Source organism: Bombina bombina, chromosome 6 (assembly GCF_027579735.1).
Source record: "Bombina bombina isolate aBomBom1 chromosome 6, aBomBom1.pri, whole genome shotgun sequence".
NCBI classification, from domain to species: domain Eukaryota; kingdom Metazoa; phylum Chordata; class Amphibia; order Anura; family Bombinatoridae; genus Bombina; species Bombina bombina.
In genome coordinates, this window is record NC_069504.1 from 864023847 (window position 1) to 864041286 (window position 17440).

General features: G+C 39.1%; 1 protein-coding gene across 1 annotated transcript in view; it reads right to left on the minus strand.

Moving 5' to 3' along the window:
• The window catches only part of GP1BA (glycoprotein Ib platelet subunit alpha), a 29487-nt gene extending 12602 nt beyond the window's left edge, over window positions 1-16885 (minus strand). The window contains exon 1 of the mRNA XM_053716131.1: window positions 16363-16885. Within this exon, the coding sequence (XP_053572106.1) occupies window positions 16363-16845 (483 nt within the window). The 5' untranslated portion in view covers window positions 16846-16885. The remainder of the gene's footprint in view (window positions 1-16362) is intronic.
• Between the last annotated feature and the right edge of the window lie 555 nt (window positions 16886-17440).

Genomic DNA, 17440 nt, shown 5'->3' on the forward strand with positions numbered 1-17440 from the left:
TTAAACTAAAATTACAAAAAATAAATCTTACATTACAGAAAATAATAAACAAATTATCAAAAATAAAAAAATTATACCTAATCCCTATGAAAATAAAAAAGCCCCCCCCCCAAAAAAAAAACACCCCCTAATCTAATGCTAAACTACCAATAGCCCTTAAAAGGGCTTTTTGCAGGGCATTGCCCTAAGTTAAACAGCTCTTTTACAGTTACAAAAAATTCTAAGTCCCCTCTAACAGTAAAACCCACTGCCCACCAAAATAAATAAACCTTTAAAGCATTGCCCATCCCTAATCTAAATAAAACAAACCCCCCAAAACATTTAAAAAAAACCTGAGTCTAACCCCCAGGTTGGTACTCACTGTTCCTGAAGTCCGGCGGAGAAGGTCCTGTTCCAGCCTTTGAAGTCTTCCAAGCGGCGACCTCTTCTTTCTTCTTCCAGGAACAAGCCGGCGTGGAGCGTGGAGCTGAAGACCGGCGACCCTGGAACTGGAGAACGCTGGCCACGGAGCCATGGAGCATGGAGGATCCTTTTCATATGATCTCCACCGTACACTGAATAGTGAATTCAAGGTATGCAATTAAAAATGGCGTCCCTTGAATTCCTATTGGCTGATTGATTCTTCAATTTCAAATCAGCCAATAGGATGAGTGCTACTGAAATCCTATTGGCTAATTTGAACAGCCAATAGGATTTCAGTAGCTCTCATTCTATTGGTAGATTTGAATTTGAAAAATCAAATTAGCCAATAGGAATTCAAGGGATCTTTAATTGCGTACCTTGAATTCACTATTCAGTGTACAGCGGCGATCGGAAGAAGAGGATCTTCCACGCTCCATGGATCTGTGGTCTCCGGTCTTTAGTTCCGCCGTCGCCAGTCTTCAGTTTCGCTGTCCTGGATGAAGAAAAAAGAGGTCCCCGCTTGGAAGAAGATGTTGGCCGCTTGGAAAAAGACTTCAACGCCTAGAAGAGGACCTTCTCCGCCGGACTTCATTTTTTTTTTAGATTAGGGATGGGCAGCAAAAGAGCTGAATGCCCTTTTCAGGGCAATGGATAGTTTAGGTTTTTTAGTGTTAAATTTTTTTTTTTTTGGGGGGTTTGGTAGGTGGTGGGTTTTACTGTTACGAGGGACTTTATTTTTAATGTAAAAAGAGCTGATTTCTTTAGGGCAATGCCCTACAAAAAGCCCTTTTAAGGGCTATTGGTAGTTTATTCTTATATTAGGGGGTGTTTTATTTTGGGGGCCTTTTTTATTTTCATAGGGATTAAGTTTAATTTTTTAAAGTTTGATAATTTTGTTTTTTATTTTCTGTAATTTTAGCTTAAAGGGACACTGAACCCAATTTTTTTCTATCATGATTCAGATAGAGCATTCAATTTTAAGCAACTTTCTAATTTACTCCTATTATCAAATTATTTTCATTCTCTTGGTATCTTTATTTGAAATGCAAGAATGTAAGTTTAGATGCCGGCCCATTTTTGGTGAACACACTGTGTTCTTGCTGATTGGTGGGTAAATTCACCTACCAATAAACAAGTGCTTTCCATGGTCTGAACCAAAAAATTAGCTTAGATGCCTTATTTTTCAAATAAAGAAAGCAAAAGAACGAAGAAAAATTGATAATAGGAGTAAATTAGTAAGTTGTTTAAAATTGCATGCTCTATCTGAATCATGAAAGAAAAAAATTGGGTTCAGTGCCCCTTTAATTTAAACTTAGCTTTAATTTTTAAATTTTGGGGGGTTAGACTTAGAATATTTTTTAAAAAAATTGGGGGGTTTGTTTTTAGATTAGGGTTATGGGCACTTCTTAAAAGAGCTGAATGCCAATTTAAGGGCAGCAAAAAATCTGAATGCCTTTTTAAGGGCAATGCCCATACAAATGTCCTTTTCAGGGCAAAGGGTAGTTTAGGTTTTTTAGTGTTAGTTTTTTTATTTTGGTGGGTTTTACTTTTTTGTAACTGCAAAAGAGCTGTTTAACTTAGGGCAATGCCGTACAAAAAGCCCTTTTAAGGGCTGTTGGTAGTTTAGCATTAGATTAGGGGGAGCTATTTTATTTTCATAGGGATTAGGTTTAATTTTTTATTTTGTATAATGTGTTTATTTTTTTCTGCAGTTCTATTTTTTTTTATTTACAACACATAGACTGCCCTCTGGACAGGCTTACTAGTTGTAAAACATAATTTATGCTTACCTGATAAATTCATTTCTCTTGTGATGTATCGAGTCCACGGATTCATCCATTACTTGTGGGATATTCCCCTTCCCAACAGGAAGTGGCAAAGAGAGCACCCACAGCAGAGCTGCCTATATAGCTCCCCCCTTAACTCCACCCCCCAGTCATTCGACCAAAGGTTAGGAAGAAAAAGGAGAAACCATAGGGTGCAGTGGTGACTGAAAGTTTCAAAAATAAAAATACAAATGCCTGTCTTTAGAAAAAACAGGGCAGGCCGTGGACTCGATACATCACAAGAGAAATGAATTTATCAGGTAAGCATAAATTATGTTTTCTCTTGTAAGATGTATCGAGTCCACGGATTCATCCATTACTTGTGGGATACCAATACCAAAGCTTTAGGACACGGATGAAGGGAGGGACAAGACAGGGACCTTTAAACAGAAGGCATCACTGCTTGAAGAACCTTTCTCCCAAAAATAGCCTCCGAAGAAGCAAAAGTATCAAATTTGTAAAATTTGGAAAAAGTATGAAGTGAAAACCAAGTCGCCACCTTACAAATCTGTTCAACAGACGCGTCATTTTTAAAAACCCATGTGGAAGCCACAGCTCTAGTAGAATGAGCAGTAATTCTTTCAGGAGGCTGCTGTCCAGCAGTCTCATAAGCCAAACGGATGATGCCTCTCAGCCAAAAAGAAAGAGAGGTAGCCGTAGCCCTTTGACCTTTCCGTTTACCAGAATAAACAACAAACAATGAAGATGTCTGACGGAAATCTTTAGTTGCTTGTTAGTAGAATTTTAAAGCACGAACCACATTAAGATTGTGCAATAAACGTTCCTTTTTTGATGAAGGATTAGGACACAAAGAAGGAACAACAATCTCTTGAATGATATTCTTAATAGAAACAAAACTTTCCAAGATAAAAGCTTAATATCTATGGAATGCATGGATTCAAAAGGAACCCCTTGAAGAACCTTAAGAACTAAATTTAAGCTCCAAGGCGGAGCAACAGGTTTAAATACAGGCTTGACCAAAGCCTGACTAAATGCTCGAACGTCTGGGACATCTGCTAGACGTTTGTGTAGTAAAATAGACAAAGCAGAGATTTGTCCCTTTAGAGAACTAGCTGATAATCCCTTCTCCAAACCCTCTTGGAGAAAAGACAAAACTCTAGGAATCCTAACCTTACTCCAAGAGTAACCTTTGGATTCACACCAATAAAGATATTTGCTCCAAATCTTATGATAGATCTTCCTGGTGACAGGCTTTCTAGCCTGAATCAGGGTATCAATGACTGACTCAGATAAACCACGCTGTGCTAAAATCAAGCGTTCAATTACCAAGCAGTCAGACGCAGAGAAATTAGATTCGGATGCGAGAACGGACCCTGAATTAGAAGTTCCCGCCTCATTGGCAGAGTCCACGGTGGAACCGAGGACATGTCCACTAGGTCTGCATACCAAGTCCTGCGTGGCCATGCAGGAGCTATCAGGATCACCGAAGCTCTCTCCTGCTTGATTCTGGCAACCAGACGTGGGAGGAGAGGAAATGGTGGGAATACATAAGCCAGATTGAAAAACCAAGCCACTGCTAGAGCATCTATCAGCACCCCCTTGGGATCCCGAGACCTGGACCCGTAACGAGGAAGTTTGGCATTCTGACGGGACGCCATCAGATCCAAATCTAGTGTGCCCCATAGCTGAATTAGCTGGGCAAACACCTCCCCGAATGAAAAGCCTGACGACTCAGGAAATCCGCCTCCCAGTTCTCTACTCCTGGTATGTGGATCGCCGATAGATGGCAAGAGTGATCCTCTGCCCATCTAATTATTTTGGTAACTTCCATCTGTTGGGAAATACAACAGCATGTACTATACCATATGTATGAACAACATTAATGCTGTAGATGGCGCTGTTCAGTTTAGATTACTGATTGTTTATGTCTGTGATCTTGTTCATTCTTTTTTTTTTTTTTTTTTTTTTTAAAAACTTTATTGATGTGAATATTCAAGATACAATCATAGTAGAACAAAAAATTGTGGTTACATTCCATTGTGAAAAACAAACACAAATAAAGTAAGCATAACCAAGATTATTAACACATCCGCGGTTTTAGGTTCCAGCCATCTCCTCCGAGGATGGAACCTATGTCAAACATATTCAATTTACATAATGAACAATTTAACATTGCAATCGAAGAGTTACACAGTGAGCTATCTATAAGATTTTGAGGAAAGAGATAAAGAATCATGGGGGGGGGGGGGGTCAAGTAGGGGGAAGGGAAAAAAAAAAAAAAAAAAAAAGTTTTAGGTTGCTCATTGAGGGTGGTTATTCAGAAACTAAATTGTTTTGCTTGTTCATTCTTTTATACAGGAAGGAAGTTGTTCTTTAATCTCTATTGTGTTTTTCCTCCTCTGTGTATGCAGACTTTTGTTTTAAAAGTCCTTTGGTATGTTCCAAATATTGCTGATGCATCTGTACAAGTAAAGCCTAATGCAGTTTTCTTTAAAAGCTTCCAGTGTCTTTTTGATACATACACCAACAGGTTATGGGCCCAGACACTTGAAAAAAAAAAAAACTACAAGTCAGTAAGTGTTGCATCTATGATCCAAGCAAATACTGTGTGAGGAAACAAGAGCTGCATCCAAATTACTGAAAGATGGCAAGTGGTTCAGATGTGAAATATGCAATAGCGAAGTTAAACAATACCAACTACCAGCTGTGGAAGTTTAAGCTTGAAATGCTGTTATCCAAAGATGATTTATGGGAGGTGCTGGATACAAACAGACCCACTGATAATCCAGGGGAATGGGACAAGAAAAACAGGCAAGCAAAAGCAGTTATAAGCCTGTTAGTGGAGGATGATCAACTCATTCACATAAGAAAAGAAAACACAGCTAAAGGTATGTGGACTGCACTACAAAAACTGCATGAACGTTCAAACTTAAATAGTAAACTATATTTGCTGCGCAAACTATATAAGATGAGGCTGGAAAAAGGCCAGGAAATGTGTGAACATTTGAATGCTATGCTAGAGATTGTGGAACAGCTATGTGCATTTGGAGAAGAAATTAAAGACAATCATATAGTAGCATTGTTACTATGCAGCCTTCCAGAGTCATATAGTGCCCTTATCAATGCTCTAGAAACCAGACCTGAACAAGAACTAACACTAGAATATGCTAAGGGAAAACTAATTGATGAATATAATAGAAGAAAGGAAAACATGCATAGTGAAGAAAATGAGAGATCAGAGGTAGCTCTGAAGGCGCAAGAAGGCACAAAACAAAACAAAGAAACCAGAATGTGTTTTCGCTGCAAAAAGGTCGGTCCCTGAAAAAGAACTGCTCAATCTGGAAAGCTGAACAGCGAAGGTTAGAACCACCTACAAGAGAAAGAGCTAAGGCAGCCACAAAGCAAACTGCAGCTGCATCATGGAGCGGCAGTTTTAAAGTGACTCAGAATAGTACACCACACGGATGGTGCATTGACTCAGGGGCAACTAGTCACATGACAAGTGATGAGACATTCTTCACAGAAATTGATTTCAATACTAAAGATAAAGTCTTCCTAGCAAATGGGAAAAGTATTACAGCTGAAGGTAATGGTCAAGGGTTCCTGACTTGCATCACACCATCAGGAGGTAAGCAAAGCATTCTAGTAAAGAATGTTCTGTACGTCTCAAGTTTAGAAGGAAACATCCTATCAGTGAAAACACTTGCTAACAATGGACTCACAGTTCAGTTCCAAGGCAATGAATGCACAATTCGAAACAGGAAACAAATCCTAGCAAAAGGAAGATTGAACGAACACCTGTACAAACTTATCACTGAAAGGAAGCAAGCCAAAACAGCCATTCATAATCCACACAACAAATGTATCCACCTGTGGCACAGGCGATTAGGGCATCGAAACCCAGAGGCCATAAAGGAACTTGCAAAGGAAGGTTTATCAGAAGACATGATAATTTTGCCTTGTGACATGCTCATGAAGTGCACATGTTGTATCAAAGCAAAGGCCACACGTACCCCACTTCCACAAGCCAGTCAAAGAAAAACCACTCACCCCATGGAACTCATACACAGTGACGTGTGTGGACCAATGAAAACCCCCACACCAGGGGGGAACAGATATTTACTGACTTTCATTGACGATTATTCCAGGTACACAACATATCCGATGAAGCACAAAAGTGAGACATCAGAGAAACTTCAAGAATTTATAGCTACATTCAGCAATAAATTTCAACGGAAACCAGGAACATTACGTACCGACAACGGAGGGGAATATATGAGTAAGGAAGTGGAGTCATACATGAAGAGACAAGGCATTATACACCAAACAACTGTACCATACACTCCTGAGCAAAATGGTGTTGCAGAAAGGAAAAATCGCACCCTCATAGAAATGGCAAGATGCATGCTTTCAGACGCCAATTTACCTAACCAGTACTGGGGTGAAGCAATAATGACTGCAACATACTTACAGAACAGGCTACCATCAAAAACTATTGAGAGCACCCCATATGAAATGTGGAATGGATCAAAACCTAGTATGGGGCATATTAGAGTGTTTGGATGTAAAGCATATGCCCATGTTCCAAGTGAGAAACGCTCCAAATTAGAGAACACAGCCATAGAAGGCATTCTTATGGGCTACAGTGAACAAAGTAAAGGCTATAGAATTCTTCATCCAAAGACCAACAAGATCACAATAAGCCGCAGTGTTTATTTTGATGAAAGTCAAACATCAGAAAAAATGTCCCTCGAAAGCCATAAAGAGAACCTCTCCACTGAATCAGCAAGAGATGCTGACCAAAGTGAAGCTGTACAGGAGACAGAGCAAGAAGTGGAGCTCACAATAGAAAAAACAGCTACTCACAAACCAATAGAACCCACTGAACAACCAGAAAATCGACTCGGGTGACTAAAGGTATACCACCCCGCAAGCTGTCATACATCACTAAGACACATGAAACACTCAAACCAACATCCTGGGTAGATATAGAAAAATTGCCAAAAAGGGAAGCCAACCAATGGAGAAAAGCAGCCAAAGAAGAAATAAAATCACTTCAGGAAAATAAAACCTGGACACTCACTAAGCTCCCCCCCGGTCGCAAAGCTATAGGAAGCAAATGGACTTTTAAAGTAAAATACGATGCAGAAGGAAATATCCACAGATACAAGGCAAGATTAGTTGCAAAGGGATACTCACAGAAATTTGGAGAAGATTATGATGAAACTTTTGCTCCAGTTGTAAAACACTCCACCATCAGAGCGCTCCTTAGCATTGCAGCCGGAAAGGGAATGCAAGTGAGGCACCTGGACGTCAAAACTGCTTTCCTATATGGAAACATCAAGGAGGATCTCTACATGGAACAGCCACCTGGATTTGAGAGGGAACAGAACCTTGTATGCAAACTTCAAAAGAGCATCTATGGACTAAAGCAAGCTGCGAGAATGTGGAATGAAAAAGTGAATGAAGTACTCATGAAACAAGGATTCTCAAGAAGCAAAGCAGATCCATGTCTATATTCAAGGCATCAAGAAAACAAATGGATATACATCCTAATTTATGTTGATGACATCATAACTTGTTTTGAACAAGAAGGGGACTGTGACCAAATAGTTCATATATTAAAACAGAACTTTGAGATTAAAGAGTAGTGTAATTATGTACATACCGTTGAGAAGGGGTGTTGGGAAATACAACAGCATGTACTATACCATATGTATGAACAACATTAATGCTGTAGATGGCGCTGTTCAGTTTAGATTACTGATTGTTTATGTCTGTGATCTTGTTCATTCTTTTATACAGGAAGAAAGTTGTTCTTTAATCTCTATTGTGTTTTTCCTCCTCTGTGTATGCAGACTTTTGTTTTACAAGTCCTTTGTGTCAGGGAACATTACTTATTTGTCTTGCACATTTTACCTATGTACTTATTTTACATTACCTATAATGTTATGTACTGATGTGTTTTCATTGCGCTCCACTCGTAATATTATTTCTTCTAAAACACTTGTAATACTGCCAACATTTACAAATATCATTTACTGAGCTGTCTGCGTCTCTCAACAGGAAATTCAGGTAATTTCCACAGCCTAACAAACCCAGGTGTTTTTTGTAAGCCAAAACCGCGATGCTCAGAAACAAACGTCACGGGCCATTACCCACCTACATTTATTTCCTGTAACGGCAAATGTACTTTTTTCCTTTTTTCTTGTTACAAATATTATCTTGTATTATATTTTATACTATACGCCAAATAAGGCCATCAGGAAGGATATTACTGTATTTTGCTTATCCAATAAAATGCTGTCACGTATCAGGTGCCTACGTGCATCCATGTCTATATAATGTGCTGTTGTCCCCAGAATAAATGAACACTTGCTAATGATAACCTGTAAATCAAAAAGAAAGAAAGAGGCGCCTCATGGGACAGTATCGTACCACCAGAAATGTCAGAACATTGAGACAGCACGTAATGAGATATACTCACAAGGATAGCGGCATATGAGGATGCCTAGTAGAGCGGGACGGGACTTTAGGTCGCCCGACAGACAAACACAACAGTGCGAGGAGACGTCAGGTCACGGGGCCCGTTCAGCCAATCAGTGGCCACAGAAAGTCAGCATCAGACGTCAAAGCTGTTCCGGGAGTAGCCAATGTGAGGCATTTCTTGATGCTGGAATCCCTGGTATCTGGGGGTGGGAGCTGCTGCATGAGATATATGATTCAGTCTGAATACTGCAGCAAACCCTTTGACAGGAAGACCAGTGTTGAAGTCAAATCTGAGTTTCAAAGTGAAAAATGGCAGGGAGCCATGTATACACAAACTGACATTAAAATGATAATTGATAAAATTTACAATTACCATGAAAACGATGAATGGGATTGGACTAAAGTTCCTACAATACACACAAATGACACGAGCACCTCAGTCACTTCATATGGTTTAGCAAATCCCGAGATTAGAGCAACCATGTGGACACAATTAGAAACTGAAATAAAACGCTGTAGTAAGACACAACAATCCATGAGTGCAGTTTTAGCATGCAAGCAGAAACCTGGCGAGGCAATTTTAGACTTTGCTAAAAGATTTTTTAAATGCTGGGCAGAGGAAGGAGGCTTATCCTCCGGGGACGGCATGGCTGTGTTAAAGAAACAGACTATGTTAGGGTGTATGACACCTGCAGACAGTCTTTTGCTAAAACAACTCATACCCAATTGGCCCAAAATGACCTCAAAGGAATTATTGTCAGCTATTGAGTCCCGTCATGCTGCAGGATGTTTTGATAGGGGTGTTAAGGGTGCATATGTTCAGGTTAATGATAACACACTTCCACGCCATAGGCAAAGAGGGGGCAGAATTAACCAGGACCACAGACGCAACATGTGTTTTAATTGTGGGGAAACGGGGCACTGGAAACACGAATGTCCCCATCCGCCCCGTAAGGGCAGGGATAACTTTTATCCCAGGGACAACCACCGATCACACTCACACACACCACCCAGACGTGACAACCGACCACCACAACACAGAATACAATGGCCATAGGGCTGCCCGGAGGGAGGCACCCTACTCTTACCCAAGGTTACATCGTATTACAATCATGATCCCCTAGACAATATTGCTGATGCATCTGTACAAGTAAAGCCTAATGCAGTTTTCTTTAAAAGCTTCCAGTGTCTTTTTGATACATACACCAACACCATCATCGCTAGAGAACTCCTTGTTCCTCCCTGATGATTGATATAAGCTACAGTTGTGATGTTGTCCGACTGAAACCTGATGAATTTGGCTGCAGCAAGCTGAGGCCACGCCTGAAGCGTATTGAAAACCGCTCTCAGTTCCAGAATGTTTATCGGAAGAATTGATTCCTCCCAAGACCATAAGCCCTGAGCTTTCAGGGAGTTCCAGACTACACCCCAGCCTTACAGGCTGGCATCTGTCGTTACTATGAGCCACTCTGGCCTGTGGAAACACATTCCCTGAGACAGGTGGTCCTGAGACAACCACCAGAGAAGAGAATCCCTGGTCTCCTAGTCCAGATGCAGTTGAGGAGATAAATCTGCATAATCCCCATTCCACTGTTTGAGCATGCTTAGTTGCAGTGGTCTGAGATGTAGGCAGGCAAAAGGAACTATGTCCATTGCCGCTACCATGAAACCGATTACCTCCATACACTGAGCCACTGATGGCCGAGGAATGGAATGAAGAGCTCGGCAAGTGGTTAAGACCTTCTCCTAGAAGGAAACTCTTGTTTGAGGGAAGAGAAAACTCTTCTTTATGTTCACCTTCCACCCATGAGATCTCAGAAAAGCCAACACGGTGTCCGTATGAGATTTGGCCAGATGGAAAGTTGACACCTGAATTATCTAGATAAGGCTCCACTGCTATGCCCCGTGGACGAAGAACCACCAGAAGGGACCCTAGCACCTTGGTGAAAATTCTGGGAGCCATGGCCAACCCGAAGGGAAGGGCCACAAACTGGTAATGCCTGTTTAGAAAGGCAAATCTGAGAAATGAATGATGATCTCTGTGAATAGGGATGTGTAGATAAGCATCCTTTAAAATCCACGGTAGTCATATATTGACCTTCCTGGATCAGAGGAAGAATAGTCTGAATGGTCTCCATCTTGAAAGATGGAACTTTGAGGAACTTGTTTAGAATCTTGAGATCCAAGATTGGTCTGAAAGTTCCCTCTTTTTTGGAAACCACAAACAGAGGTTTGAGTAAAATCCTAGCCCCTGCTCCTCTCTTGGGACTGGGCGGATCACCCCCATGGTATATAGGTCTTTTACACAGCGTAAGAATGCCTCTCTCTTTGTCTGGTTTGCAGACAATCGAGAAATGTGAAATCTCCCCCTTGGAAGGGAGTCCTTGAATTCCAGAAAATATCCCTGGGACACAATTTTTAAAGCCCAGGGATCGTGAACATCTCTTGCCCAAGCCTGAGCAAAGAAAGAGAGTCTGCCCCCTACTAGATCCGGTCCTGGATCGGGGCAACCCCTTCATGCTGTCTTGGTGGCAGCAGGGGACTTCTTGAGCTATTTACCCTTGTTCCAAGTCTGGTTAGGTCTCCAGACTGACTTGGATTGTGCAAAATTTCCCTCCTGCTTTGAAGTAGAGGCAGTTGAAACGGGACCACTTTTAAAGTTCCGAAAGGAATGAAAATTATTTTGCTTAGCCCTTGTCTTAATTGATCTATCCTGAGGAAGGGCATGACCCTTCCCTCCAGTGATGTCTAAAATAATCTCTTTCAGTTCAGGCCCGAAAAGGGTCTTTCCTTTGAAAGGGATGTTCAAAAGCTTAGATTTAGATGACATATCAGCAGACCAGGACTTAAGTCATAACGCCCTGCGTGCTAAAATGGCAAGACATGAACTTTTTTCCACTAATTTAGACAGTTGAAATGCGGCATCTGTAATAAAATAATTAGCCAACTTAAGAGCCTTAATTCTATCCAAAATCTCTTCTAAAGGAGTCTCCATCTGAAGAGCCTCTTCTAGAGCCTCAAACCAGAAAGCAGCTGCAGTAGTTACAGGAACGATGCAAGCAATAGGTTGAAGAGAAAAACCTTGATGAACAAATATTTTCTTCAGAAGACCCTCTAATTTTTTATCTATAGGATCTTTGAAAGCACAACTGTCCTCAATAGGTATAGTTGAACGCTTAGACAGAGTAGAAATAGCTCCCTCCACCTTAGGAACAGTCTGCCATGAGTCCCGCAAGGTGTCAAATATAGGAAACATTTTCTTAAAAACAGGAGGGGGAGAGAACGGAATACCTGGTTTATCCCACTCCTTAGCAATAATATTTACAATCCTCTTAGGGACTGGAAAAACATCAGTGTAAACAGGAACCTCTAAGTATTTATCCATTTTACACAATTTCTCTGGAACTACTATAGGGTCACAATCATCCAGAGTTGCTAATACCTCCTTAAGCAATAAACGGAGGTGTTCAAGTTTAAATTTAAAGGCCGTCATATCAGAATCTGTCTGAGGAAGCGTCTTTCCTGAATCAGAAATCTCTCCCTCAGATAACAAATCCCTCACCCCTTCAGAGCATTGTGAGGTCATATCAGATACGGCTACTAAAGCGTGAGATAGCTCAGCATTTTTCCTTAACCCAGAACTATCCCGCTTTCCTAGTAAACCAGGCAGTTTGGATAAAACCTCTGTGAGGGTTGTATTCATAACTGTGGCCATGTCATGCAAAGTAAATGAACCTAACGCACTAGAGGTACCTGGCGTCACTTGTGCGGGCGTTACTGGTTGTGACACTTGTGGAGAGCTAGAAGGCGAACCCTCATTTGCATCTGACTGAGAATCATTTAAAGCTCTATTTTTAAATGCTAACATATGAGCCTTATAATTTATAGACATTTAAGAACATTTGGGACACATTCTAAGAGGGGGTTCCACAATGACTTCCAAACATATTGAACAAGGATTTTCCTTGGTGTCAGACATGTTAAACAGGCTAGCAATGTAACAAGCAAGCTTGGAAAACACTTTAATCAAAGTAAAAAACACTTAGAAATAAAACGGTACTGTGCCTTTAAGAGAAAAAAAGCTGCACAAGTTCTGCAAAACAGTGTAAAAAAGCAGTAAACTTAATTAAATTTTTACAGTAGCATCCTACAGCCTTAGTAACTTTGCACAACTATGCAAATAACCAATTAACCCCTTAATGGCAAAACCGGATTAAAAAAACATCAAAACTGGTAAAAAAAACTTTCAGCACCCAGCCACAGCTCTGCTGTGGCTCCTACCTGCCCTTCAGAATGATTTGTGGGGAAAAAAACTCCTTTACAACCCTCAAACACAGCAGGAACCCTTGGAGAAGCAGTTGGATGACTCAGAGAAAAATAAACTGCACAACTGAGGCCGAAAATAGGCCCCTCCCACCTCACTCATTTTTTGAGGCCTAGTAAAAGAAAACACCTGAGTGTTTTCTAAATAATTATGTGGGTTAAAAAACCCAAGCACAAGCCACAATGACCCCTCAGTCCCTTACAAAAAAACGTTTAAAAATGCTTTCCTTTTGAAAAATAAAAACGTTTTTATCTTTTAAAAATGGTGTCACCAGTAACAAACAAACAAGCCCTTCAAGTAAGCTGAAACTTCTATGACTTTAATCAAAGTAAATCAAATGAAATACAGCTTACCCTTCCCTCATGGGAATATTACCAGCCTTTTCTAGAATTAACACAGTCTGTCTAGAAAAATATAGACTGAACATACCTCATATGCAGCTTAGCATGCAAACCGTTCTCCCAACTGAAATTTTCCTGTACTCTTCAGCCCTTGTGAGAACAGCAGTGGATCTTGGTTACAAAGTGCTAAGATCATAATCCTCCTTGCAGAAATCTTCATCCCTTTTCTGCCAGAGAGTAAATAGCACACACCGGTACCATTTAAAATAACAAACTTTTGCTTGAAAAAATAAAAAACTAACATTTTTGTCACCACACTCATTACCATTTCCTAGCAGTTAGAGTAGGCAAAGAGAATGCCTGGGGGTGGAGTTAAGGGGGGAGCTATATAGGCAGCTCTGCTGTGGGTGCTCTCTTTGCCACTTCCTGTTGGGAAGGAGAATATCCCACAAGTAATGGATGAATCCGTGGGCTCGATACATCTTACAAGAGAAATAAAGTTAAATAAAAAGACAAAGCAGATAAAAAAATAAAATAAAAAAAAAGACACGGGTTTTACAAAGCAGCCATAACCTAAATAAAATAAAGTTTTAACCCACTGGTTACCAGAAAGGACTGTGATTCACTGTGTTGCACCTAGTTCATACCTAAAGTCAGGTATATACAGAATGTACTGCATAATAATACAGTATTAGACAAGATACAAACAATAATGAAGTGCAGAACTCCTCTAACTTGAGCAGAAGCTTAGTGCACCTTCAGTTTAGATTTCAGTGATAGCCAACATGTGATTTTCAGTGCAGCAACTCTCCTTTAGGCACTTACATTGAAACCTAGGTTCCAAATTGGAAGCATCCATAATTAGAGGGTGGTGCATGACATGTATTTATTGTCCCTTTACTAAGACTACTACAATAGCAAAATTAAAAGCAATAATAATAAAACCCAAAGTGTATTAAATGGGGCATACTAATACACAAATTAAATGCTCTAATTTGCTAAATACGTATTTTTTTAACCCCTGTAAAGCAAAGGAGTTAAATACATAGCTAAATTCCCAGTTGGGAAAGATATCTGTGTAATACTACTCAGAACAACAGTGTATACATTGTTAACCACAATAATTTGTGGATTAACTGATAACGTGTTTTTTTTTTCTCCGTAATAATTCAGTTTAGAAATTAATATTTATTTCAAAAGTGGGTAAAATATGGGAACAAAAACATTAAATTCAGAGTTGTCCATGGGCACTACTATAAGCATGTCACCCGTGTTTTTTTAATATTATATTGTAGATTGCAATAAATATTGCTGTATTATTACCTAGGTCCTCAGACTATGTATAATGATCCAATAAAACATTTAAATTAAATTGCTGTTATATGTCATTTATTTGTGTGTTCAATTACTTCCATTTAATTTAGAAGTATGCATAAGTATACTGTAATTTGGGTATACCGTGCGTCACATGTTATTGATGTACTCACTGTGAATAAATATATGGTAATATTGTTTTTGTTATTCACATATAATTAGCATGTGTGTAGGATTACACTATGGTTCAGGTATATCATGCTTCACATATTATTCTACTTCTCCTGGTGGCTGCATGTATGTTTCTCTTAATTGACAACTTAAAGGGACAGTACACTTGTTTTTATATGAATGTATTTTCAATGACTTGTTATACCAGCTGCAGAGTATACAATTTATGAGAAATTGCATTTTTCGGTTTATTTGTGTATATAAAGTAGCTGGTTTTGTGCTTTTAAACCACAGCCTATTACAATGGGTTAAACTTAAAGGTAATATCAGATCTCAGTATGTTATCACTTTTATGTACACAGATTTGCTTCCTTATCTTATATTTGTCTAGAAAACCAAAGCTCAATACTTAGAGAGAACAATGTAAAATTATTATTTTAGTACTTAACTATCATGGCCCCCACTGAGAGTGTAATATCTTCTGCTTAGGCTATTTAATAGAATATACTCCAGTATAGAAACTTTCAGTATAGGTTGGGATACCATAGGCTAAATCAGCTATTTCAAACAGCTATTTCAAATGCCAAAATAGGGGTAAAGGAGCTACTTGTAAATAATTTAAAACACTCCAGCAGGTACAATTAATCATTGGGAACAATTTAAAGGGGAGGACATTTTTGGGTGAACTGTCCCTTTAAGTTGCAATCTGTTGCAGCTTTGCAGGGGTTAATCACATAGTTTGACATTAATGCGAAAATTCCATGGTCTAATGTAGGGTCAGCCCCCAACTCTCAGTCTAAACCCAACTACATCCAGCACTTAAAGGGACAGTCTAGTCAGAATTAAACTTTCATGATTCAGATAGGGCATATAGTTTTAAACAGCTTTCCAATTTACTTTTATCATCAAATTTGCTTTGTTCTCTTGGTATTCTTAGTTGAAAACTAAACCTAGGTAAGGCTCATATGCTTTCTTAGCCCTTGAAGGGCGCCTCTTATCTGAAAGCATTTTGACAAATTTTCACAGCTAGAGGGCCCTAGTTCACGTGTGCCATATAGATAACATTGTGCTCATGATCGTGGAGTTACCTAGGAGTCAACACTTGCTAAAATGCAAGTCTGTCAAAATAACTGAAATAAGGGGGCAGTCTGCAGAGGCTTAGATACAATGTAATTACAGAGGTAAAAAGTATATTAATATAACTGTGCTGGTTATATTAAACCGAGGAATGGGTAATAAAGGGATTATCTATCTTTTTAAACAATAACAATTCTGGAGTAGACTGTCCCTTTAAAGGTTAATGTTCGTCACATTGAAATTTCACATTAGAGCATGCTGATATCCAGCTGATAGACCCCATATGAGACACATTTCTCTTAAAACTATTAGCCAAAATATGCCCTTTCAGTTTGGTCAACTTATAAAGCAGGTCCTGGTCTATATGGAAAAGAGTATTTAATTTTTCCATTAGAATGTCTGTTTAATTAAGGATAGTAAGTGATGCACATATGTTATAGCTTTATTATATAAATACCTGTTCAGAGAGTTTGCTGATATTATTACTCCCAAGGTCTAACTCCTTGAGGTTCGTCAGGCCACTAAAGGCATTGTCTGGAACACTTGTTATTTGGTTGTTGAAGAGAACAAGCTTGAGCAAGTTTGGAAGTTTAGAGAATATGGGGATATTTCTAATTGAGTTATTGACCAGGACAAGATCCTCCAGTGGTAAAGAATCATCAACATGGATACTGGACAGAAAATTATTGGATAAATCCAGATGTATTAGGTTAGGAAGACCCTTAAAAGTTGAGGTTGATACAGAGTCCAAGGCTTTAAATCTTAAGGTAAGCATGGTTGTGTCTTTTGGCATTTGTTTCACTATGCTCAAATCAATGTCCGAACAAAAGATTTCAACAGATTTCTTTGGGGTTATTACTTGGGTTTCTGTGCAGTTGTCAGGTAAACATCTTATTCTCAAAAAGAGCTTGAGAAAAATATAGTAATACAAAAGTTTCATGATGGTTTGAAGAGAAGCGTCAAAGTTATAATGACAGGAACTCGGAAAAGCAACCTGAGGAGAAAAAAAGAAGAAGAGAGCATTAACTGAAAGGAATTAAAGTACTGAACCGATTTACTTCAAATAATGAAGGCGTTTCTATTCGGTCTAATTTTAAAACAGCCTTTAACATAGAATGGTTGATCAAATTTACCCTACATCCGTACTAACATGCCACCATATTGGTGAATAGCTATAGATATTTACATTTTAACATGTGCAACAACAATATAAAATGATATATTGATAAATAAAAAACAATATTTAAAAAATAAGAAAATATAAATAATGATCATATTGCTATATATGTTTACTAACCTCACTTCGGCTGGTTCTCTGCATACAGAAGTAATGTTGGCGAGATCCTTGCTCCTAATACATGTATGGATGACGTCAGATAGATATTGTGGTAAACTTATCTTGTAGACCTGCTGTTTCCTAAAGCTATTTTAACTCCATAGCCAGTAAAAATGTTTAAACTGACAGTTTCCTTAATAGTAATAATAATTAACAATTCTCTCTGTAATGACGTTGAGTATTTATAGTATCTATACTG